The sequence below is a fragment of the Meles meles genome, chromosome 12, assembly GCF_922984935.1.
Source record: "Meles meles chromosome 12, mMelMel3.1 paternal haplotype, whole genome shotgun sequence".
Taxonomy (NCBI): domain Eukaryota; kingdom Metazoa; phylum Chordata; class Mammalia; order Carnivora; family Mustelidae; genus Meles; species Meles meles.
The window spans coordinates 18,715,212-18,742,111 of record NC_060077.1 but is presented as its reverse complement, the minus strand read 5'-3'; the positions used below and the strand labels follow the sequence as shown (position 1 = coordinate 18,742,111).

The 26,900-nt window shown below is 47.3% G+C and overlaps 1 protein-coding gene across 1 annotated transcript in view; it reads left to right on the top strand.

Moving 5' to 3' along the window:
• Positions 1-26,900, top strand: part of TMEM132D (transmembrane protein 132D) — a 597,103-nt gene that overhangs the window by 147,552 nt on the left and 422,651 nt on the right. The window contains exon 2 of the mRNA XM_046024139.1: positions 6,812-7,700. Coding sequence (XP_045880095.1) covers positions 6,812-7,700 — 889 coding nt within the window. The remainder of the gene's footprint in view (positions 1-6,811; positions 7,701-26,900) is intronic.

Here is a 26,900-nt window from a genome sequence, read left to right as displayed (position 1 = left end):
AGACTGTGGGATTTGAGCACTGTCTCTGCCTCTTACCACCTGTGTGACTGCAGGCAAATAGCTCGACTGACTACCGGCCTCTCCACTTCTTCATTGTAAAGTGAGGACGATAAAGTTGCACATGGGATTGCTAAGACTAACAGGGTCACCCATGCTTCTGGAGCACATAGGACAGTGTCCAGAACTAAGGGAGCATAGTTATTACGTAAGTGACTTGGTGGGGGAAGTAAGTTCACTTTACTGCAATGCAAAGCAGAGTTTGCTCCATGGCTAAGGCAAAAACCAGAGTTGGGGGCTGCATATGCATGGAGACGCCATTGGAGTGGGGTAAATGGGTGGGTTTCTTAGATATGGAAGCCCTCACCGGCCGTGTTCCGGGACAGATGGCAGTTTTCCTGCTAGAGATTTGCTTTGAGGGGGAGTCCACTATAACGCAGAGAGGGAGAGCAGCAAAGGAGGGGCCGGGGAGGCTGTGTTTGGTGAATGATCAGACTGGTGGGCGTGGAGGTTAAGTGCAGTGGGAGCCACACGCCAAGACTGGACCGGGAGGAGAGCAGTAAATGCCAGGACGTCATGGATGCTGAGCTGTAGGGTGTGACTGTATGTGGGAGTCATCGCAGAGCCAAGGGCACCTTTCCAGGATTAACAACAAGGATGGCAGCAAAGTGATAGGATCACAGTAGAATATGGGGAGTAAAACCCCAGCATTCAGACCGTCAGGGAAATGTAGAACAGCTGGCTCCTGCCGGGGGCAGGGAGGGTGGCAACCGATCTGCAGGCTCTGCCATAGTGGACCATGACCTGGCGCTATGGGACATGAGGCCAGAAGGACTCCACGGTCAGCTCTTGTCACCTGTGCCCATGAGCACCAGCTCGCCTCCTGTCCGCACCAACCCCCACCCCCAGGCCCAGCACGACGCTACCTCGGCCACGGTGTGGGTCCCTCTGACTCTTGGTTTCCTTATCTGCAAAAAAAAAATCATACGAAACAAAAGACATGATGCTTTTGATGATTTTAAAAACATGCAGGAAGGCCAGAGGTCTTACCTTGATCCCCAGAGCAGTGTCCTGCCTCTCCAGCTGCCAGAGGCTGCCTCCATCCCTTGGCTCATGGCCCCTTCTTTCAACTTCAGAGCTAGCAAGGGGCATCTTCTCTCTTCTCTGACCTCCTGTCTTTCCCTTATTTGGGTCCTTGTGATGACCTTGGGCACACCTGGATAATCCAGGGTAATCTCCCCATCTCAAAATCTTGAACTGTATCCCATCGGCAAAGCCCCCTTTGTCATGAAAGGTCACAGATTCCCCGGTTCGGGGGTCAGGTTGTGGATATGTTTTGGGGCAACATTATTGAACCTATGGCAGTGACCATAGACGACCACGTGTGTTTGTGTGGGTGTGTGGGTGCCTGTGTGTGTCTGCAGTCATTGATGTAAATCTAATCACGTCTGTGTGCATATTTCTCGTGGCGGATATGTGCATGCTTAGGAATATGACTAGAAGCAGTGAGACGAGGTGGTAAGTAGGGAGGACTTGAAGACCAGGGTGTTTTGTTTTTGAAGTTTGAGTACACTCTATTTTCAAATAACATTATTTCAACATGATATATAAAGCATTACAATATTTTTAGTATCGAAGGGACTTACCCAGTTCACAAGGAGAAAAAACTGATGTAGAAGCTTGAGGCAGAAAGTTGCCGGTGCGTGAGGATTTTTTTCTTTCAATTGAGGTGTAGTTGACAAGGATGGGTTTTTGGTGAGGGTTGTCAAGGACATGGACCCATTATATATATCTATGTATGTGTATATGTCTAGATACATACATTATATTTACATATCTGTATCTATATCTGTACACAGATATATATAAGTATATATATAAAGATGGGTCTGAACCAATTTCCTGCAGGGTTCCTTTCTGGTGAGTTCTGTTTTCTAGGTGGAGGGCAGGAAACCAGCTGAAGATGTGTTAGGTGTGGGGTTGGGAGGGAAGGAGGCGCGGACTGTTGATTATTCCTCTCTGCGTAGGGTAACCATCGTGTTCAGGAGTGGGACGGGGCAAGGCGAGTGAGCTGAGGCAGTTAGGGACTTTGATTTGGGTCTGTCATCTTGAATACTCTCAAATCCAAGTTCCTGGAGGCACATCTCCGTCTGTGGCTTCCAGAACGTTCTGGAGTCCACAGGGTCTTGTAGGGTGCAGCTCTCTGTAAAGTCATCTGCCTGTTACTGCCTCTCCCTACCTTTACCTCTTCTCACCCCTGATGCTTGCTGATCTTGGACAAGGTCACAGCAAACATGCATGTCTGCATGGTTTCCCCATCAACCTCCTTCCTGTGGGCTGGCTGCCGCATCCTGGGGCTTCGCTGTTCTAAACGAGTTAGACTCTTCTGCACAGTGAAGTCATCTTCATTTGGTCTGGAGGGATGTGATTTCCTCAAGGATAAATAATTCTTTTTGTTGTTGACATTAACAAATGTCTCGTGTAGTGTTACCTGGTGACACACTCATGGCGAGTGCAACAGGAGTGACAAGCTTGTAGAATCACCGTTGTTACAGCTGAAACCAATGCAATATTGTGTCAACTCTTTACGAAGAAAGTAATAAAAAGTGTCTTCAGGAGAGAGCTAAAGTGGTGGTGCTCTCTGTTTTCTTGGAATTTGGTGAAGTATTTATTTTTTACAATCAGGAATGTTTTCTCTTCTCTGTTGTCTTTCTATGATGCTGCTTTTGGGTTTTTCTGGTATCTTTCCAAGAAGCCCCACTATCTTTGTTGAACAACTGATGTGTGACTCATGAGTGGGCAGCCTGGCCGCCGCTGTTTTTATTTCTTTGTCTTTAACATTTACCTTTAGGGAAAGCTTCCAAAGTTCCCCATCTCATTTGATAAATTCAATTTTCTGCTTTTTCAAATCTGTTTTATTGCCTCTGGAACCATTTTAAATCCCTTACTTTTAATACTGTCAGATCTTCTTTTCTCTTACCCTTTATTGCATTAGAAGTAACAAAGAGCCTGTGTGGTCTGGATGGTGGAGGGCTTGAAAGTTGTTCCGTGTAAAATGCATTTCCATGTTCTTTGGTGAATATTCTGCAAAGCTATATTGTTCCCCCGCCTCTCAAATGCCTTCTTAAATGTTTTCCTTTTATTTGGCACCTTTTGTGATGAGGTCCCATTCCTCTTCTGCGTTTTGTTTATTTGCTTTTTCTCTTTTGCTGTCCTTATACGAGGGTCGTCTTTTGCGGGGCAATTTCCCTCCACAGAACAGAGGGTGTTCTCTTCGTCCCTGGTTTCCCTTGCTCCTATTAGAGTTCCCAACAAGCATCCACCCGGAGGGGCTGCTGAGCCTGTGTTTGTGTGCCGTGCCCCTGCGGCTTGTAGTGTGAGCTCTGAGCCCTGTGGAGGTGCATCGGGCTTATTGATACTCCCAGCAGGGGACCCAGGGCCCAAAAGTTCCTGGGCTCTGGACTCGGTTAGGGTTGGCCTGGACCCATCCCCAGAGTGTAGGGAGGCGATGTCACACCTCCTGTTCCTTGTTAGCGAGATACCCTGACTCCTTGGGGCTTTCCGTGTAGGTGGCCAGGCTTCCTCGTGGGTCTTTGAACTCAGCTCACTGCAAAAGTTGCCCGCCAGCCTCAGCACCATTTTGCTCTTAGATACATCAGGGGAGTTCCTCTAGGCTGCCGGCTGTTTTCTTTTTATGACCTCATGCTTAGGGTTGCCAGACTTAGCAAATAAAAATAGGGGATTCCCCAGGGCATTTGAATCTCAAATCAACAACAAATTTATATACTTTCTCTTACACACATGCCCCTGTGATGTTTCTGTTTATTGGAAATTGAGACTTAATTGGGTTCCTGTATTTTAGTGGGCAGCCTTATCTGTGCCGTGTTTTTTTTTGCACGTGGTGTCTCGTGTGACCTCTCAGGAATCCCTGTGGCTCCTGCCTGGCATCCCAAACTTCACGTTCAGCACAGGTGAGAATCCTTTACCTGCTGCTGCCCCATCCCCTCAGGTTCCACTTTCTGGTCAGCCCGGGGGGATATGTAAAGTTTGGTCCTCAAATTGCCATCTTCCCCGTCTTTCGTAAAAGTACTGTTTAGGGAAAAAATTATGTTTCAGAAACGCTAAAATTAATATAAAATCTCTCCAACGCCAGTAAATTGCTCTAAGATGGGAACATACCGCTTTCCTTCAGATTAGTGTTTAAGGCCATGGCCTTGAAATCAAATGTAATTTTTTCCCTAATGGGTTATTAATTGAGATTTACTGGTTATCTGACATCTTCCTCATGTTTATGTAGAATTGGTGTTTGTAGGTTATAAGAGCCGCCCCTGTTGGGGATTCAAGGGTAATTAGTTTTGCTTCTTAGTCCATTCTATGCATTGTGGAACAGAACTGGCATTATTTTTGCAGTTTTGTTTAAAAAAAAAAAAGAATAAAGGAAGTATAAGTAAATACCCTGAGTTTTGGGCCAATTTGGAGCCCTTAATTTTAAGCAATAAACATTGAGGTCAGATACCAGGAAAAAGACAAATGGGCCATCTGTGCAAGAAAGCTTAGAAATGACTTCTCTTTCAAGGATGTTTGCAGTGACCCCCTATTCCTTTCCCAAATAAAGTCAGAAGACCCAGGGTCATTGTCCTTAGAATATGTAATTAGTTGCACAATTAAGATTGGTGTCTTTAAGGAGTAGGAGTCCAGTGTTGGACGGGAGATTTCGCATGGCCTTAGTGTCTAGTATGGATCATGAATGATCTGCAACTTCATGGTTTGGTCTTGGCACTTTCTGGAATGAATGAGAAGCTGGTTTGAGATGGCTCGAGGCAGTTGTTCTGAGCTGCGCCCGGTGTATTTTTAAAAATCAGGAGACATTGATGTTGGTCTTCTTAGTGTTCTCGTTGCGTGGAGAAGCTACAGTTACGTGGAGCTCTTGATGGGGTCGAGGATTCTAATTATAGACAGATGGCAGAGAGAACACAGCATCCCAAATCCTGCTTTAATAATATAATCCGCTCTTTGTCATACTAATGTCATAATTCCTTTGTCGATGCATTCATTCATGCATGTATCAGATATTTATTCAGGACCTGGTATTTTCCAGGCGCTCCGCTAGGAACTGCAAAAATGTGGAGCAAAGGACCCAGGACTGGTCCCGGGAAGCATTCCGGAGAAGTGACTACATAACGCCCCTCGGGGAATGGCAGGGTGGAGGGGCACCCAGGGAAACCTTGAAGCCTAAGGTGCAGAACTTTAGCAGAAAACCCACCCCTGTTTTTTGCTTTCACTAAAACTCACACTGCCAAGTACAGGAGTGTAGGAAACACGAATCCGGAGTGATTTCCAGGAAGTTTCAAGAACATCATCCTGTTAAGGAATGAAGTATCTGGTTATACCTTTGATATTTTGATTTGGGGGAAAGAAATTCCTATTTATTAGGTTAAACCACACGGAATCACCATAGGAGTCAGCCCAAATGGCTCACTCTGCAGTTTCCAGCGGTTCAGCACAACACAGACTGTGACTACTTCCTTGGGGAAGGACTCAGTTAGGGTTGGCCTGGACCCTCACCTGCTGTGTTGTGCCCTGCCGTGTCGCAGCTGGACAGGGCGTTGATGCCCTGGTGGGGCCCTCATGCTGCACGCCAGCCCCGGGGGGATAGGCAGGGGGTTCAGGGACTGGCCTGTCACCTGGGAGCATGTGCAGCAAAGCCGTGCATGGGACCCCGTCTTGGAGTTCTCGCTCTCTCTTGCACTCTCAGATAGCCGCTGCTGGGTTTTCCACTCAGGTGGGCTTTAAGGCTCAGAACACGTGTTCCCGGGGGCCTTCGAAGCTGGTTAGCACAATGCAGGTCAGGGCCCCGGTTGCTTTCACTGCAGAATAACCAGAGAGAATCACAGGGCTACTAATGAGCAGGGCTTTGTACAGCTTGTGGAACTGTGCCTAGAAAGTCAGTGTACCCAAAGCCAATAATTTCCATTTCTAAAACCCGTTAAATTGGTTCTTGCATTGTGAAATTTCTATGTCTGTGTTTTTCTTACAGAAAATAAGGCATACTGTAAAAATAGCAGTTTGGTTTTTTTTTTTTCCCTCCCCCTCTGATCAAGGGATATGTTCAGTAAGGGGAAAAAAAAGACTACCTTTTGTGCTCTGGGATAAAAACAGTTTTCAGGGAGGATACGGGTGTAATGAAAAAGACATGTCTCCTGGGGACAAGGGGTGCGTGTCTGACACACTGGGGCCCGACAGGACACGGTCAGGTCCCCTCCCAGAGGCTCCTTCCTGCACATGCTTCTGGGCTTTGCATCTCAGCTGAACCCCGAGGGCCATGTGTGACTCAGGTGATTGTGAACGCCCGTCTTCATTCACCTTCTCCCCAAGTCTTTTATTGTTCCCCAGTGGCTAAAGTGTCCTTACATGGAGCGTGTGTCCCGGATGGAATGTGGAACAGAGAGGGTCGGGCGGGATGTGCACGCAGCATCAGCGCCCTTGCTGTGTAAGTTATTTCTGCTCCTGGTCTCGGTCTGTCTGGTGGCGTTAACAGGGACAGCCTCCTCTGTTGATGCTGGCGTGCTCTGAGGTCTTCCCTAACCCTGCGTGATCGCTCCTTTCAGCAAAAAGAGAGCACGTCGTAGGCAGGACCCCACCGTAAAAGCAACATACTTACGATCCGGTGAGTGGATCGTGTAAGGTTTGGAGACAGTGGCAGGGTTGGGACGAAGATGGCGATGGGTGACAAGGGGTAGGAAGACAGGGGGAGTATGGCTCGTTAGCACGGGCCTAGGTTCCTAATGCCTGCGCTCCGATTCCCTCCTGACAGTGACCGAGAGCCGAGGGGTCCTGGAGAGCATCCAGAGGTTCTCCTTGCTGCCCACCTACCTCCCCGTGACCTACCACATCAACAACGCTGACGTGTCCTTCTTCCTGAAGGAGGCCAACCAGGACATCATGCGCAACTCCAGCCTGCAGTCCCGTGTGGAGTCCTTCCTGATTTACAAGGCCAAGCGGCTGCCCGTGCTGAATGCCAGCTACGGGCCCTTCTCCATCGAGCAGGTGGTGCCCCAGGACCTGATGCTGCCTTCCAGCCCCTTCGGATTCACCAACAAGTTTTCCCTCAACTGGAAGCTGAAGGCACACATCCTGCGGGACAAGGTGTACCTGAGCCGGCCCAAGGTACAGGTGCTGTTCCACCTGCTGGGCCGGGACTGGGCAGCCCCGAGCCCCGGCGAGAGGCTGCCGTGCCTGCGCCTGTTTGCCTTCCGCGAGACCCGGGAGGTGCGGGCCGGCTGCCGGCTGCAGGGGGCCCTGGGGCTGTGCGTGGCCCAGCTGGAGCTGCTCGCCACCTGGTTCGGGCCCCCCAGCGTGGTGGCTGGGAGGAAGAAGGCACCCGGGCCGCCCGAGGGGAGCCCCGTGGAGCTCTACTACTCCGTGCAGCCAGGGGACGCACACGAGGACTGCACGGGCGGCGACGTCCGGAAGGGCAACACCGTCCGGTCGGGGAAGGACGGGCTGGACGAGGCCGTGCCCCACCTGCAAAGGATCGGGAGTGTCTTCCTCTACCAGACGGGCAGCCGGCCGGCATTGAGGGAACTGCGTCTGGACAGCAACGTGGCCATCCTGTACTCGGCGCGCACGGCCAGGCAGGGTGACGTGCTCACCTTCCCCGTGGCCGTGTCCCGAAACTGCAGCGCCGATCGCTTCACGCTCAGGTGAGTCCCCTGGAGCACCTGTCCCTGCCTCCAGCCCCCCACTCTCCGGCCCCAAGAGCTGCGTTCACACCACCGGAGGTGGGACGCCTTCTAAATTTCCTAAAGCCCCTTGTCAGGGTGGGATGGAGAGAAAGGTTTGCTCTTTCCCAGGTGGCTGGCAGTTCGGTGGTAAAGACGTTCTGATGTCCAGGATAAGCCAGACCCTCCTGGAGCAGCTCGGGGGATGTGAATCTGCGCCCCTCACCTGAGACTGGGGTCTCATCAGAAGTCTGAGGAATGCGGGGGTGGTCCCGCCAGGCCCTTTGAGCCTCCGGGAGTCCAAGAGCTCACAGTCGCGTCGGCAAATGGGATTCCAACAGTTGTCTGAAGGAGAGAGGATAGTTCTGCCAACTCAGATCTATTCCCAGCCTGCGAGTTCTAAGTCTGATATGGTATCGAACTCCCTTAGTTTGTTTCTCTCCGGAAATAGAGCTCAGTGTTCAAAATATAAAAGAGCATAGCGCGTGAAGCATCTACTGTAGCATTTGTTGAGTAGCTTACATAAGAAAATACCAAAGACGAGACATTTAAGATGAGTACTGTGCACTTTGGGGGAAAAATGGGTTCATTATCACTCTGGGAATATGTGAGAGCAGCTCCTTGCTTTGGCTTGATGGGATTTTCATGAAACCGTTTTCTGTTTGTTTCAAACACAAGACAGCTTTGCTGCACAGGTCCCTGGGTGTCTGTGTGACTGGGTCTTCCTAAAAGCATCTTAAGGACATTGTTACCCAACACGGAAACTTGGTCTCACATGCCACGTACAACACCTGCAATGACCCCAGCAGAGAGGATGTTTCTGTCCGTGACACACAGTTTCCGTGTGGGGTTTAAAGTTCATGCCCGAGGGTCATTTCTCTCGTCCTTCTCCCTGTGGACTTCAGATCTGCTTTTTCTTTATTCTCCTTTCTCTTTGTTTTTGTTAGGGGTTGGGGGAGTTTCAGAAAGGAGTCATTCTTTCACTTGTACCTTGCACATTTACACTTTGCTGATTGTGACCTTTTAATCTTAACTAAAGACACAGAAACCCATGCGCCACATTCATCTAATGATTGGATGTGGCTGATTCTTGGCAGGTACAGACCTTTGGCTTAGGCTGATGGTGCATCAGGGGACTGACCCCTGGGGATTTAGGCCACAGAAACACATTGGCAGGGCTGAGGCCTCATTAGCTCTCCTTCTGTCCTCTGGAATCAGCCTGGGATTCAGCTGCTCACACACTCTCTGCACGGTTTGCTGGCTTTGTGCTCTGCTTTTTCAGGATTGACGGTGTTATATCATGTTCTTTGTGGCGATGGTTGCTTATGGAGGGAACTGTTTTGCTGATAGAAACCAAAGGTTTGGAATAAGGAGAGCTTTGTTCTTGCCTGATTTTGGACCCTCTGCCATCCTGTAGGTTTGCCAATGGCTGGTTGTTGAATTCCTGGACCCAGGGTGAAAACCCCAAATCTCCAGGAGATGATATCTGTTTCCAGTCTTTTGGGGAGGCAGTTGTATGTGTCCCATTAAACTTCCCGGAAGGCTTTGTTCCTGATGACTACCCATTGCACATTAAAACGTGGGCAGCGGAGTCCTGAGGACAGTTTCGTCATTGGCAAGCTGCCACCAAGCCAGCAGAGATTTGCTTTGTTGAGCCGTGTCATCTAAGGAGTCCAGATCTTTGCAGGCACAGAAACAAACACATTCTGAAACTCCTAGATGTGGTCACCCTATACCTAGATGTCAAGGGTTTGAGAATTTTGAATGCATGGCAAAAGTATACTTGTTTCAGAGTTGGCCAGTTAGAAATTTGTAAAGAAAAGATCCAGTTTCTCAGTGCAGGTAATAGTGAAATTGATAGTTCATGAATGTGTGTTGACCCCGGTGAGGTGGGACACTTTCTGTCCCCTGAGCAGCAGTAAGGACGCGCTGGCTGCAAACTTGAAATGCTTTCATGACGAGCAAGTCCTAGGGGTTTGTGACAACGGCTGGAAGTGAACGTGGGTCTGGTCATGCTCGTAGCATTGTGTTTGAATTCTCCTAATTAGAAAATAATAAAACACTATTTCTTTTTTAATGAAGTCCATTTCACACTAATTTAGCGTAGTTTCCAGATACTTAGAATGGGTCCGGCTCCACTCTGTCTGGCCATCTGGTCCTAATAACCCTGCACGCTCCAGCCACATATCCTTGGGTGCTTTTCTCTGAGTGCGTGATTTTTGTTTCTAGACATTCTGTGTTGACATGCTAACGTGGTCAGGGGTAGGCTAATGTTTTATAGGTCATGTGTCAGCTGGACATGCACAGTCACTTAAGGATGACCACGGATGGGAGGGGGACTAAATTAAGTGCCACCAACTGGAGGGAGCCCTCCCCACCATACAGCAGCTGACATTTGAGCTCTTTGCTGATAACCATTGACTTCCTAGAAGGCAGTCAGTAACTGCCCCAGCTGTTTCTGTGCCTGCGACCTGAGGGTGACACCGTGGCTAATGCACAGGCCTTCAGTTCTAGGAATCCAGTTTGCCCTGCAAATCACCAGTAAGGGTAGTTTAAAACAGTATCTGTGTGTGTGTGCAGGTGGGAGTGTGCATGTGTGTGCAGGTGGGTGTGTGCATGGTGTGCATATGTGTGGATATGGGCAAACAAGTGCATGCCTGTGTGTGCAGGTGGGTGTGCATATGTGCATGTGTGTGAGGCAAGTGTGTGCATGTAGGAGTGTGCATATGTGATGTGTGTGCACATGTGTGTGCAGGTGAGTGTGAATGGCGTGCATAAGTGTGTGTATGTGTGCCTGTGTGCAGACGGGTGTGTACATGGCATGCATATGTCTGCATTTGCATGTGTGCATGTGTGCATATGTGTGTTCATGTTTGTGTGCAGACAAGTATGTGCATGTTTGTATAGGTGGGAGTGTCCATATGTGTGCACATGGATGTGTGCATATGTGGCATGTGTGAAGGCAAGTGTGTGCTTATGTGTGCATGGGTGTGTGCATATGCGTGAGTGTGTGCATGAGTATGCATATTTGTCCGTGTGTGTGCGTGCACAGGTGTGCGTGTTAACAGCGGAGAAGCAGAGAAGCTGGGTGGGACTGTTTGTCATCTTATGAATCCCGCTCCCTCCTGCAGCTGCTGTCTTCCCAAGCAAACCTCCACAAAAGAAGAAAAGCAAATGCTTTCATTCCTTAGACATCTAAAGATCCCTTTTAATTTCAGAAAATGTTTTCCTTCAAGTGAACAACTGAAGCATCCCACGGCACTTGGGCCCTTTCTTCATGTTCTCACCTCGAGTTCTGTCCCGTTTCCCCCCCCCCCCCCCCCACAGAGAGCCAATTTCAGAAGCAACCTAGGTCTCTAATCACCCGATTGTGTGTCTGGAGGAAGAAAAGAAGTGGGCTCTCTCTCAAACCCCGCCCCCCAATCTTCTGTTCCTTTTCCCCACAGGACATCAGTTTGAATGGGGTCCTGGCCATCAGATCTGAGTGCGGGGCTAGAACCAAATATTTGCATAGCATGAGCTTAGTTCTGAAAGCTGCAGGAAGTGCTGGTGGAAAGGTCTGGAACGCTGAAGAACAGGGGCTTTTCTTAAGTCAGAGACCTTCTTAAATCCGTTGAATGAAGGAATGAGTGAGTGGACCCGTGGTTATTAGGAATGAATGCGTATACGTGACTCAGGTCTTTGCCGTTTAACCTTGAGTGTGTGGAGGACAATGTGTCCAGCATGGGGTCACATGGCTGTCTCCAAAGAAGACATTGTTACTGAGGCAATGTTCTTGGGAAGATGAGAGTTAGGATGGCGGCAGCAGGAGAAGATGATAAGAGTATTTGATGAGGGCAGAACCCGGCCTGGGTTGGATCAGGCTTGAAAGATCTTCACTGGCATTTTGCGATGCCCACTTTGTGGAATTCTAAGCTTGTTAGGACTTAATGTGGTGGCTTGAGATTGGCCCTGAACTTCATTCCCTCGAAGGCTGCAGCTTTAAACCTGCCCTGACCTAGAATCGGGTCCTTTTCTTAGTCTGTTTCAGGTAAAGTATGCCCTGGTACAGCCAGCGATATTTTTCATTGCTGGTCATCAATTCCAGTCTGACTTATTTATGGAAAAATAAATAAATAAAGGGCTTGCAGGGTATATATGATGGTCTCAAGCATTAATAAGAGATGGGGACACTGGTCGGTGTCTGAGAGATGGTGGACAGAACAACCTGCTGCAAGCACCTGTTCCCACCCCTGGCTGTGAGTCCTTCCTCTGCATTTCTCATGCTCACAACAGGTGCAGGGACTCTGGGGAGGCTCCCGCTGGCTCTCGTGTCTACCTGCTGTCTCTGCAGGCGGTGGGGAAGGGCTGCCTGTGGCTCTAAGAGCACATCTCATGGGCGCAGGTATTTCCTTCACGAGGAACCCATTGGGAAGGAGGTGCGTGCCAGCTGTCCCCAAACCCCAGCGAGCTCTGTGACATCTGTCCCTGGGACTTACCTTCCATTGTCATCCAGTGGACATTAGCGGAGTTGCATGGAGTTGACAGTGGGCCGGAGGCAGACAGAGAAAGGAGGGTGTTCTTTCTGTTTTAAATAAGGTTTTGGTCGTAGAGTAGATGTCGATTTACAGGGGAGTTGTGGAGTTGGTAGAGGACTGTCCCAGATGCCTCACGGCTGGTTTCCACCATTAGTCACGTGTTACATTAGTGTGGTCCGTTTGTCACAATTAACCAACCAGACCTGCTTCACGGTCCCCTAGTCTCTCCCACGCCCCCTTCTTGGCTCCAGGTTCCCAGTCACGACGTAGCTTTTGTGTGGTCATTGGGTCTCTTGGGGACCCCCCCCCGACTGTGACCATTTTTACTCAACTGTTCAGAAATTGGAAGAACGTCCCTTCTTGGGGGTCGGGTTGGGGGGGACTTGTTGCATGGTTTTCTCAAGACTAGATTGGAGTGATGAGTGATGGTGGAAACCAGAGAGACAAAGTACCCTCGTTGTCCCATTGTGTCAGCGATATGCCTGACTCACCACGGCCATGACCTCACCTTCGCTGGTGTGGCTGGACGAGTGTTCCCTGGCCCCCCACCCTGCGGCTGCCTCCTCCTGTCCCCCCCGCACCATACTGCCTGCTTTGGAGGAAGCTTACAGTTACTGAGTGGGGAGGGACACTCCACCTCCTCGAGCTATCATATCTACCTGCATTATTTGGAATTCTGCTGGTGAAATTTATTCATTCGGTCATTTATTTATTTCAACAGGAGCACCTGGATATTTGTGCTACAGTTTGAGTTATAACCCAGTAGAGCTGATGGGGTTCCCCCCACTCACACTGCTGACATTTTCAGATCAGGCAGTATTTTGTTGGGGGGGGTCAGTCTGACCCCTGCAGCCTCCCTAGCTCTCACCCGCTAGATCCTGTAGGAAAGAAACCCCAGTTGCGACACCCCAAAATGTGCCCAGATATTGTCACACGTCCTCTGCGGGAGAAGATACCCCTGCAAGTTAAAAAACCACTGAACTAGGTTATAGTCATCAGGGAAAAAAACCATTTACAGCGTGAACTCACCTCTGGCACGAGGGGACATCCAGAGTTTAGAATTAAGGGGACATTGCATGTCATCAGATTGTGAAAATCCTTTAAATTTCCCGCAACCTACATCCTTCTTTCTGCTAGAACCCATGCTCTGTGTGGCAGAAGCCGCTCACTGCCTGGAAGGAGCAGCTTCCCCTCCTGCCTTAAAGCACAGAGCCTCAAGGGCTGGGAAAGTCAGCTTCCTCTTCCCAGTTGACATGGGAAACCAGGAAGCACTGGGAAGCATTTCATGTGCTCTTTTCTCCGTGCAGGGAGCTGTTGTGGGGCAGCTCATGGAGGCTGCAGGAAGGACGGTCTCCACAGTCCCCTTTGGGGCCTGTCTCTTGTCACTGCTGCACCCAGGAAGTGTGGGAGAGGAAACAGAATGAGTGGAACTGAGTGGACATGGCAGTTCCTGTCTTCTTTGTAGTTCTGGAAGGTTCTCTCGGGAACAGATGGACAGATGTGTGGATGTGGTTTTGGCAGAAGGTGAGGGTGTGGCCTTGGGAACTGCTGTTCCTCCTTTGACCAGGGTGCTGGTACAGCAATTTTAATGAAAGGGATTTCTTACTGGGTCAGCCTTTTGGGTTTAAATGACATAATCGTTACTGTTATTTTAGGGATGGACACACAGACAGGGTTGTCTTGCATCTCGAGTTCTCTGGGGTCATATTTGGTCATATTCCGGCCACTGTTTGCCTTCTGTCACCTTGGGCTGACCTTCATCTTCACAGGACTTCCTCACCGTCCTATCACCCTGCAGTGTAGGGCCACCCGTGGTCCCCTTCTGAACCAGACTGACAGCATCTGGAGGAAAGGACCTCGGTCTGTTTCCGTGTCAGCACGACACCTGCTGGAATGTTCTGATGTCCCGGATGAGCTTTGGTCCATAGATCTGGGTGAGCGGGAAGACATGGTGGGTGATCCAGCTCAGGCTGGGTCATCCTGGGGTCCAACCCTCCACCTCCCAGCACATCGCTGTGCCCCAGGGCGGGGAGGAGTACACCATGCCCAGGCCAGGGGGAATCTGAGATGGGCTTTTGTCCTGAAGGTCGTCTGTTAATGTAGGTCTCCACTGAGACGTCCGTGTCCTCTGTAGGTGTGGTCATCCCTGCACGGAGCTGGGGGGAGCATCTTCATGTCCCCTAGCACGTTCAGACTCTATTTCTCTGTGTGCTGCTCTGGGCTTCTGCAGGGGTGACATGTGGGACTGGGGGTGGGGGCTGCGTGAGACCGGAGAAGGATTGATCATTCCCCCGGTAACCACACTTCTAATCTGTGTCAAGCACTGCTTGGGGCGATTTGGATATTTTTTACACATTTAATCCTCAAAACAGACTTTCTGATTGGGCATAATGATCACCTACATTTCCAGAAGGGGCAACTGTAACGAGTGGTTCCCTGCTGGTCCAGTGACTTGCCGGAGTTCCCGGAGCCAGGGACACGTGACTTAACGTCCTGAGGACACGGCCTTAGTGACACACAGTCCCCAGATACACATTCAAAAACCCATCTGCCTGAGTGCTAGGCTGGGGAGCCGGGGGTGGCTGCAGTGTCTCCGAAATCCACTTTTTAAAATCACTTACGGGAATGAGTTACCTCAAGTGTCTTTCCCCAGTCCAGAACTCCTCTCTGAGGGCAGAGCTCGGGGCTGGGAGGTGATGGGGAGCAGTCCTGGGCCTAGCCCCCAACCAAGGGAGGGAGCTCTGACAATGGGGGTGTTTGCGGGTGTGGGGGTGCGGGTGCTGATGCAAGCCCCTGAGTCCTCCCAGTCACTGGCTCTGAGGGACAGTAGTGGACTGGGGTGGCCAGGTCCGGGCCCTGCGCATGTGGCCATCACCACACGGAGTGGCACTTTCCAGTCCTCGGGCAGAGTTCACCTGCGGCTGACTGCATAGGGTCTGGGTGGAAAGTGCGCAGTGTGGGGTCCGGGGGCCCCTGGCACCTGACCTTGTCACTGTGTTCCCTGGGAAGTTCACTGGAGCTCACAGAGCCCCAGTTTTGGGTGTTGTGGGGTGGAAGTCAAAGGCCGTGGTGAACCTTGAACGGAATGTGTATGATCAGTGAGGCATTCGGTAAATAACCCATCAGCAGAGAAATGCCTCAGGGATCAGCTGGGATGCAAACCTGACTGAGGTCCGTCTCCAACGAGCACCATCAGGTCACCGTGAAAAGGGCAGGAGTTAGCACAAGTCTCAGGTGACTTGTAAAGAAAAGAAGGAGTGTGTTTAGAGCTGCTCATGAGCGTTTCCTTGGATAACTTAGGAGAGCGACGAACTCAGTGGGTATTCTGGGATGAGATGCTAGAATGAAGCCAGATGTCAATATCTGAAGGTATGAAAAACAAAGTGATTTAAATAGACCAGCAAAAACAATACCAGCACCAACCAGCAGAGGACTGGTGGAGGGGTCACTAAAGAGTGAGCAGAAGTTTCTAGAAACCGGCTCTGTGCCTCACCCCACGTTGCAGGTGTCCTGCTCCCTCAGGCCTCTGCGAGGGGAGACTGTAGGGTGATGGGTTCCACAAGGCCGTGCAGTCTCTGAGTCTCTTTGTGTGGGGATGCGGGCTCCCACCCCCGCATGTGCCCTGGGCCTCAGCTCCCAGCTTTCCCAGTAGAGCAGGGCAGATGTGAGGATCTGGGAGTCTGAGGCTGGACTGCAGCAGGCCTCGACCTTCCTCTGTGGGTTCCAGAACACTTGTCCTTGGAGCCCGGAGGCACCATGGGAAGAGGCCAGCTGGTCTTTTGGAACAGAACCTGAGGCTACATGGACGGGGAGGGACCGGGTGGGCCCAGGCTTTGCGCCCCTCCTGTTGAGGCCCCAGACGGGTGAGGGAAGCTGTCTCGGATGCTGCAGGCCAGCTGGTGACCTCAGCCCCTTCCAGAGGGGAGCAGGTGGACCTCACAGCAGATCCCCATTCACATTCCGGGTGCATGAAGTCGCCGTGTCTAGAAAGGCTGCTGTAGTTTCCTGAGCAGTGGTGGAGAGCTGGGAGAGGGCTGCCTGGGCTGTCAGGAAGTGGTCGTCATGAAACATTCCCCATTTGCCTGAGGACACAGGAGAACAGGTGCACGAGGGCCACTCACTCTCAGCTTCTTCTCCACCATCTCCCACTCTCCTGGAGCCTCCTGGGCTTCCCCTGATCACCTGCCTCTCCCACATGTCCTACCTGAACTCCACCTGGCTCCAGGGTGTGTGTGGCCGATGGGAACTGCTTGCGGGAATCCTGGGTGTGGGAAGTGAGGTCCATGTAGTTCACCCTTCTATCCTGCTCCGTGGTCCCTTTACAGGCCAGAGCACCCACCAGACAGCCGTGCACCATCTCCATTTCCTACAGAGAGACCTTGCCCTTGGCCCCTGACAGCTCCGGCTCCATGCTGTGCTGTCCAGACCTGGGAGAGGGGCTCCAGCACCATTGTCTGGCTGCTATTCGAGCGTGTTCCACTGCTCTCCAACCGGCACCCTGTCTTCAAATGCTCTGGTCTCAGCCCCGATGTGACCCCGCGGTGCAGCAGTGTGAGGAGATCTTTTCTATGGAGGCAGAATATCTTTTTCTGATTACCTCCACATCGTACCAGAAGCACAGTCACCGGGGCTTCTCATCTGTGTCAGTCCAAGCTGGGAGAAGTGGGAGAAGGATCTCAGGGTAATGAAGAAATGAATTTAGCCAAACAGGAAATGTAATAAATAAGAAAGAAACTTTGGAAGACCCACAGGCAAGAGAAAGAGAGCACGGGGTGGGGGGGGGGGGAGATAATGCTCTTCTCTCTACTCTGTGAACTCCTTGTGCATAGGTGAAAATCAATGCTTGTATTTCTTTCCCTTTCTGGTTTTGGGCAGTGCGAGTGTAGGCAGTGATAAAAGATGCCACCCAAGGATGCCTCACTTCTGGAAAGTGAGGATCCAAGACACAGAGATGAACTGGAGGGATCCCCTGATGCCCAAGGTTATTCAAGCAGATGGAAGATGTACACACAGAGGGTTGCGCGAACTCAGGCATGGAATGTTTGAAAAAACGGTGTAAAGGGAAGACAGGGCGTAGCTCCGTCCATCAGTGCCCTGGCTGAGCTCTCTTCCTCTTGAAAACTGAGGTGTTGATACACATTTTGAAAGAAGGTGGAATGCTGGTACTGGGTCAGAGGTGTCCAGGTTGTGCACAGGCCAGATTAAAACAAAGATGTCAGCCCCCTTGGTAAATATCTTGCAGGCAGGAAGGAAGAAGGAAGGAAGGAAGGATGGACGGACAGACGGACGGACAGACATATAAGAGAGGGGAAGAATTTATATTGGAACAACACATAAAACAGAAAAAAAGAGACATCTCTGTGAGTACTTAAATGGGTAGGGAAGTTTTTTAAAAAAGAACATGAATTTAATAAATCAAGAATTCAAATATGAGAAAAAAAAGCACACAGAGACAGTAAGTAGACTAGAGATATAATCCATGAATGGGGCACCCAAACAGCACAAAACAGAAGTTACAAGGAATGCGATAGACATGGGTGGAGAGGGGAATTACTGACACATGCAGAGAAGGTGGAGATAATTTTGGTGCAGGCAATGGGAAATGCAAGCATTGAAAGAATCAGAAGAAAGATAATGGACACGAGGATGAGTGATGATCTAGTGTGAGGATAGTGACTATCCCCAGAGTTGGCAATACCACAGAATGAACAAAGCAAGTCTTTATAAATAGATCTTTTTTTTTTTTTTAATGAAGTAATAGCTGTATCTGTCAATCCATCAGGCAGTCTATGTTGCAGAACAAAATCTTGTTAAAGAAATCAATACCGGAGCGCCTGGGTGACTCAGTGGGTTGGGCCTCTGCCTTCAGCTCAGGTCATGATCCCAGGGTCCTGTGATCGAGTCCCGCAAGGGGTTCTCTGCTCAGTGGGGAGCCTGCTTCCCTTCCTCTCTTTCTGCCTGCCTCTCTGCCTACTTGTGATCTCTGTCTGTCAAATAAATAAATAAAATCTTAAAAAAAAGTCAGTACTAAAGTATAACTGAATTATGAAATTTCAATCATAATGAAATAATGAGCTAATCATTTAGGCAGAATGCATATTACTAAGAACTGAAGAGATGGCTGTATCGTGTTCAGAGACAGAAAGACATGATGGCATGGAAATGTCCGTTCTCCCCAAATCAATATGTGGATTCAGTGTAGTTCTAATAATAATAGCACCTGGGACTCCCCTTGGGGAGCTTGGCAGGTTGGTGTTGAAATCTGTGTGAAGACCAAAAGGCCAAGAACGGCTAAGACTGGAAAGAGAAGAAGAATTTGAAGGGGCCGCTGGAAATCCATGGGTATTCGAACAGGGTGATGGTGGAAGGTAAGAGGCAAATACAGTAATGGACACAGAAAGCCCCAGAACCACTGTGCAAATACAAGGCTTCGTGGGACAGAACTGTAGGTATAGATCAGAGTGAAGAGATGCACTTTTAAAAAATGCCACTAGGGCATTATCCACATGAGTACAAAAGGAATCTGATCTCTATTTCATGCCATTTGTAGATGTCAATTTCAGATCAATTAGGCATCCCAAGGGGAAAAAAGGAAATTGATGTAGAAGAAAGTAGGAAGCTTTATATCTCTATTAACCCCGTGGGGAAAAGATTCCTTCAGCAAGATACCAGAACGGTGACCACAAAGGGAACATCGATACTTTTGATGACATTTTAAAAAGAAGTGTTTTGTTTTTTTTTTTTTAAACAAAAAAGCAAATCGTATATCTGAAGAGGATGTTTGTAACACACAGGATCAACAAAGAAATAGGACAGAGAATATATGAAGGACACCTGTAATGCAACAGTTAAAAGCAAATAAACAAATAGGATAATGGGTAAGGGCCCCTCAGAGAAGAGAAAACACAAAGCAGCAGTCTAGTTTAGAAAAAAATACTCCATCTCATCAGAAACCAGAGAAAAACAAAACAAAACCATAATGCGGTTCAATTTTATAACCACCAGGTTTCCAAGAGTCTGCTTGGTCTCCAGAGTTGTGAACGCAAGAAGAAAAGCCTCATTTTTTGTGGCAGGAGGAAAACACGGGGCAGCCTTTTTAGGAAGTACTTTGGGGTTACCCCATGATAGGGGACACATGTGTACATGTGGCCCCAGATGGTCACTTCTGAGCTTTACAACCTGGACACCCTCTTGCACTTGTCTGCCCGAGGGCACAAAGCAATATTCATGGCAGCACTGTTCTTACCGCACAAACCTGGAAACAAGCCAAGTGACCACCACCAGGATAATGGAACCATACACGTTGACGTATTCCTGCAATGGGGTCCTTATACGTTCATAAAAATTGTCCCGTGACACCTGGATACACCAATATGGGTAATCGCGGATCTATACTGTGAAACGCGGCGGAGGGTTGCAGAAAAGTATGTTTCTGTGAAGATAAAACATAGACATCAAATTAACAATAGACCGTTCATGGATGATGGATATGTATGTTCATTTAGGTGCAGCTGTAAAAGATAACAAGGAGATGAGTACCAGATTCAGAAAAATAGGTCCCAAGCGGAACGGTGAGGATTTTACTGGGGAGGCACATAGGGGAGGCTTCAAAGACACAAACATATCCTAGTTCTTCACTGGAGTGGCGAGTACGTGGGTTTTTATTGTCTTCCAAAATGCCCATGTATGATATATACTCTTCAAATGTGTGTGTGTATAATTTCTTGTTATTTGTTATATTTATATTTATGTTTATATTATATAATATATATTTTTATTATTTAAAAATTTTATGTATTTATTTGACAGAGAGAGATCACAAGTACGCAGAGAGAGGTGGGGGGAAGCAGGCTCCCCACTGAGCAGAGAGCCCGACGCGGGGCTTGATCCCAGGATCCCGGGATCATGACCTGAGCCGAAGGCAGAGGTTTTAACCCACTGAGCCGCCCAGCCCCCCCATAATATGTACTATTAATACTATGTATAATTGCATATATGATTTCTACTAGTGCTTTATATGTACTTGTGTGGGGGGAAGTGTATGTGAGATACATGACAGATTTTTAAAACATTTTGTCGGGAAAAAGCAAGTCACTTGTCACGAGGGGAGGAAATTCAGGCCGGCTTTAGACTTCTCCGCAGTAACACTGGGTGCCACTCGGTGCCCAATGATGATAGAACCATGTTTACAATCACTAAGTGCTCATCAAAGATTTTGGTTATTTTACATTTGTGTAATTCTGTTTCAGTATCTAGAATACTGTAGAGCTATCCTGATATGAAAATTTTGCAAAACATTAGGTGCAAAGAAGTGAAGTGCAAAAGATGAGATTGGATGGATGGATGGATGGATGGATGGATGGATGGATGAGTGGATGGATGGATGGATGGATGGCTGGCTGATAGGTGGGGGGAATGGATGGATGGATAGAGAGATGATAGATGGTGAGCAGATGGATGGATGGATAGATGATTGGTGGGTGGGTGGATGATAGTGGATGGATGGGTGGGTGATAGTTGGGGGGGTGGATGGATGAATGGATGGATAGACAGATGATAGATGGTGAGAAGATGGATGGATGGATGGTGGATAGATGATAGTGGATGGATGGATGGGTGATAGGTGGGTGGGTGGTTGGATGGATGGATAGTTAGATAGCAGTAAGTATTCTTTAACTGTTCCATATCAAGTAGAATCCCACCCTTCCCTGCAATATCTTGCTATATTCTGTGTTTTTCTTTTTTAAGATCTTATTTTTAAGTAATCTCTACACCCAGCACGGGGCTCAAAATTAACACACTGAGATCAGGAGTTGTATGCTCTACCAACTGAGCCAGTCAGGCACCCCTGAAATTTCTGTTGCTTTTTAAAAAAAAGTTAAAAGATTTCTTTATGTGAAGGGGGGATGACCAGAGAGAGAGGGAGGGAATCTCAAGCAGACTCTCCACTGAACCTGCAGCCCTACATGGGGCTCAGCCTCACGACCCTGAGATCGTGACCTTAGCTGAAATCCAGAGTCAGACGCTTAACCAAGTGAACTACCCAGGTGGCCCCAGTTTGAGCTTTACTAGAATTTACCTCTTCCTGAAATGCAGCTGCTTATATAATTGTGCTTCGATGATTTTGTGTCTTTCCTTTGCAGTCCCCGTTAACAAGGCATTTTTCTTTCTTGTGCATCCTCAAAACCACAGTGCAGCGATCACAATAGATCTCTGCTGACTGAGTGCTTTGATTAATTTAAAGCCGAAGATCATGTCAGATTCAAAGGCCCTAAGAGATTCTCCGCCTGTTAATAGAGCCCGGGTTTGCTGATGCAGAGCTGGGACCACCCATGGCCACGCATCTTAGACTCTGTGGTTCGATTTTTCCCAGCCTTGATCCTACGGCCGGGTTTCTTAATCTTGGCAAGCTGACATTCTGGGCTGGATAATTCTTTGGAGTGTTTGTGGTGTTCTGTGATAGTGTCGTACTAGATGGACAGGTCGATGGGCAGTGTGTTGTAGTGTATGGACAGGATCCCTGGCCTCTACCCTCTAGTAGCCAGCAGTGTGCCACCTTCCTCTTCTGTTGTGACATCTGGAAAGATTCCAGACGTTGCACAATGTCTATCATCCTGAGGAAACCTTTGCTTCTTATCAGGGATGGGGTATCATCTGCTTTCTAGATTTGCCTTCTAAATTACACAGTGATTTTCAGTGAGGTTTGTATCCATTTTCTTTGACTCACTATGATTTAGAGTCATACCATGGTCTCCCTGTGTGTGTCTTTTTTTTTTTATTTTTTTGATTGTTTTTTTTAATTTAATTTTTCAGCGTAACAGTATTCATTCTTTTTGCACAACACCCAGTGCTCCATGCAAAACGTGCCCTCCCCATTACCCACCACCTGTTCCCCCAACCTCCCACCCCTGACCCTTCAAAACCCTCAGGTTGCCTCAACCTCCCACCCCTGACCCTTCAAAACCCTCAGGTTGTTTTTCAGAGTCCATAGTCTCTTATGGTTCGCCTCCCCTCCCCAATGTCCATAGCCCGCTCCCCCTGTCCCAATCCCACCTCCCCCCAGCAACCCCCAGTTTGTTTTGTGAGATTAAGAGTCATTTATGGTTTGTCTCCCTCCCAATCCCATCTTGTTTCATTTATTCTTCTCCTATCCCCCTACCCCCCCATGTTGCTTCTCCATGTCCTCATATCAGGGAGATCATATGATAGTTGTCTTTCTCCGATTGACTTATTTCACTAAGCATGATACGCTCTAGTTCCATCCACGTCGTCGCAAATGGCAAGATTTCATTTCTTTTGATGGCTGCATAGTATTCCATTGTGTATATATACCACATCTTCTTTATCCATTCATCTGTTGATGGACATCTAGGTTCTTTCCATAGTCTGGCTATTGTAGACATTGCTGCTATAAACATTCGGGTACACGTGCCCCTTCGGATCACTATGTTTGTATCTTTAGGGTAAATACCCAGTAGTGCAATTGCTGGGTCATAGGGTAGTTCTATTTTAAACATTTTGAGGGACCTCCATGCTGTTTTCCAGAGTGGTTGCACCAGCTTGCATTCCCACCAACAGTGGAGGAGGGTTCCCCTTTCTCCACATCCTCGCCAGCATCTGTCATTTCCTGACTTGTTAATTTTAGCCATTCTGACTGGTGTGAGGTGATATCTCATTGTGGTTTTGATTTGTATTTCCCTGATGCCGAGTGACGTGGAGCACTTTTTCATGTGTCTGTTGGCCATCTGGATGTCTTCTTTGCAGAAATGTCTGTTCATGTCCTCTGCCCATTTCTTGATTGGATTGTTTGTTCTTTGGGTGTTGAGTTTGCTAAGTTCCTTATAGATTTTGGATACTAGCCCTTTATCGGATATGTCGTTTGCAAATATCTTCTCCCATTCTGTCAGTTGTCTTTTGGTTTTGTTAACTGTTTCCTTTGCTGTGCAAAAGCTTTTGATCTTGATGAAATCCCAATAGTTCATTTTTGCCCTTGCTTCCCTTGCCTTTGCCATTGTTCCTAGGAAGATGTTGCTGCGGCTGAGGTCGAAGAGGTTGCTGCCTGCATTCTCCTCAAGGATTTTGATGGATTCCTTTCTCACATTGAGGTCCTTCATCCATTTGGAGTCTATTTTCGTGTGTGGTGTAAGGAAGTGGTCCAATTTCATTTTTCTGCATGTGGCTGTCCAATTTTCCCAGCACCATTTATTGAAGAGGCTGTCTTTTTTCCATTGGACATTCTTTCCTGCTTTGTCAAAGATTAGTTGACCATAGAGTTGAGGGTCGATTTCTGGGCTCTCTATTCTGTTCCACTGATCTATGTGTCTGTTTTTGTGCCAGTACCATGCTGTCTTGATGATGACAGCTTTGTAATAGAGCTTGAAGTCCGGAATTGTGATGCCACAACTTTGGCTTTCTTTTTCAATATTCCTTTGGCTATTCGAGGTCTTTTCTGGTTCCATATAAATTTTAGGATTATTTGTTCCATTTCTTTGAAAAAAATGGATGGTATTTTGATAGGGATTGCATTAAATGTGTAGATTGCTTTAGGTAGCATAGACATTTTCACAATATTTATTCTTCCAATCCAGGAGCATGGAACATTTTTCCATTTTTTGGTGTCTTCCTCAATTTCTTTCATGAGTACTTTATAATTTTCTGTGTATAGATTCTTAGTCTCTTTGGTTAGGTTTATTCCTAGGTATCTTATACTTTTGGGTACAATTGTAAATGGGATTGACTCCTTAATTTCTCTTTCTTCAGTCTTGTTGTTGGTGTACAGAAATGCAACTGATTCTGTGCATTGATTTTATATCCTGACACTTTACTGAATTCCTGTACAAGTTCTAGCAGTTTTGGAGTGGAGTCTTTTGGGTTTTCCACATATAGTATCATATCATCTGTGAACAGTGATAGTTTGACTTCTTCTTTACCAATTTGGATGCCTTTAATTTCTTTTTGTTGTCTGATTGCTGAGGCTAGGACTTCTAGTACTATGTTGAATAGCAGTGGTGATAATGGACATCCCTGCCGTGTTCCTGACCTTAACAGAAAAGCTTTCAGTTTTTCTCCATTGAGAATGATATTTGCGGTGGGTTTTTCATAGATGGCTTTGATAATATTGAGGTATGTGCCCTCTATCCCTACACTTTGAAGAGTTTTGATCAGGAAGGGATGCTGTACTTTGTCAAATGCTTTTTCAGCATCTATTGAGAGTATCATATGGTTCTTGTTCTTTCTTTTATTAATGTGTTCTATCACATTAATTGATTTGCGGATGTTGAACCAACCCTGCAGCCCTGGAATAAATCCCACTTGATCGTGGTGAATAATCCTTTTAATGTACTGTTGAATCCTATTGGCTAGTATTTTGGCGAGAATTTTTGCGTCTGTGTTCATCAAGGATATTGGTCTGTAGTTCTCTTTTTTGGTGGGATCCTTGTCTGGTTTTGGGATCAAGGTGATGCTGGCCTCATAAAATGAGTTTGGAAGTTTTCCTTCCATTTCTATTTTTTGGAACAGTTTCAGGAGAATAGGAATGAGTTCTTCTTTAAATGTTTGGTAGAATTCCCTTGGGAAGCTGTCTGGCCCTGGGCTTTTGTTTGTTTGGAGATTTTTGATGGCTGTTTCAATCTCCTTACTGGTTATGGGCCTGTTCAGGTTTTCTCTTTCTTCCTGGTTCAGTTGTGGTAGTTTATATGTCTCTAGGAATGCATCCATTTCTTCCAGATTGGCCAATTTGTTGGCGTAGAGTTGCTCATAGTATGTTCTTATAATTGTCTGTATTTCTTTGGTGTTAGTTGTGATCTCTCCTCTTTCATTCATGATTTTATTGATTTGGGTCCTTTCTCTTTTCTTTTTGATGAGTCTGGCCAGGGGTTTATCAATCCTATTGATTCTTTCAAAGAACCAGCTCCTAGTTTCATTGATTTTTTTCTATTGTTTTTTTGGTTTCTATTTCGTTGATTTCTGCTCTGATCTTTATGATTTCTCTTCTCCTGCTGGGTTTAGGGTTTCTTTCTTGTTCTTTCTCCAGCTCCTTTACGCCTAGGGTTAGGTTGTGTACTTGAGACCTTTCTTGTTTCTTGAGAAAGGCTTGTACCGCTATATATTTTCCTCTCAGGACTGCCTTTGCTGTGTCCCACAGATTTTGAACTGTTGTGTTTTCATTATCATTTGTTTCCATGAATTTTTTCAATTCTTCTTTAATTTCCTGGTTAACCCATTCATTCTTTAGAAGGATGCTGTTTAGTCTCCATGTATTTGGGTTCTTTCCAGCTTTCCTCTTGTGATTGAGTTCTAGCTTCAGAGCATTGTGGTCTGAAAATATGCAGGGAATAATCCTAATCTTTTGATACCGGTTGAGACCTGATTTGTGACCCAGGATGTGATCTATTCTGGAGAAGGTTCCATGTGCACTAGAGAAGAATGTGTATTCTGTTGCTTTGGGATGAAATGTTCTGAATATATCTGTGATGTCCATCTGGTCCAGTGTGTCATTTAAGGCCTTTATTTCCTTGTGGATCTTTTGCTTGGATGATCTGTCCATTTCAGTGAGGGGAGTGTTCAAGTCCCCTACTATTATTGTATTATCATTGATGTGTTTCTTTGATTTTGTTATTAATTGGTTGATATAGTTGGCTGCTCCCACGTTAGGGGCATAGATATTTAAAATTGTTAGATCTTCTTGTTGGACAGACCCTTTGAGTAGGATATAGTGTCCTTCCTCATCTCTTATTATAGTCTTTAGCTTAAAATCTAATTGATCTGATAGAAGGATTGCCACCCCAGCTTTCTTCTGATGCCCATTAGCATGGTAAATTGTTTTCCACCCCCTCACTTTAAATCTGGAGGTGTCTTCGTGTCTGAAATGAGTTTCTTGTAGGCAACATACTGATGGGTTTTGTTTTTTTATCCATTCTGATACCCTGTGTCTTTTGATTGGGGCATTTAGCCCATTAACATTCAGGGTAACTATTGAGAGATATGAATTTAGTGCCCTTATTAGCCTGTAAGGTGACTGTTCCTGTATATTGTCTCTGTACCTTTCTGATCTACTACTTTTAGGCTCTCTCTTTGCTTAGAAGACCCCTTTCAATATTTCCTGTAGAGCTGGTTTGGTGTTTGCAAATTCTTTCAGTTTTTGTTTGTCCTGGAAGCTTTTTATTTCTCCTTCTATTTTCAATGATAGCCTAGCTGGATAGAGTATTCTTGGCTGCATGTTTTTCTCGTTGAGTGCTCTGAATATATCATGCCAGCTCTTTCTGGCCTGCCAGGTCTCTGTGGATAAGTCTGCCGCCAATCTAATATTTTTACCATTGTATGTTACAGACTTCTTTTCTCGGGCTGCTTTCAGGATTTTCTCTTTGTCACTAAGACTTGTCAATTTTACTATTAGGTGACGGGGTGTGGACCTATTCTTGTTGACTTTGAGGGGGGTTCTCTGCATCTCCTGGATTTTGATCCTTGTTCCCTTTGCCATATTAGGGAAATTCTCTCCAATGATTCTCTCCAATAGACCTTCTGCTCCCCTCTCTGTTTCTTCTTCTTCTGGAATCCCAATTATTCTAATGTTGTTTCGTCTTATGGTGTCACTTATCTCTCGAATTCTCCCCTCATGGTCCAGTAGCTGTTTGTCCCTCTTTTGCTCGGCTTCCTTATTCTCTGT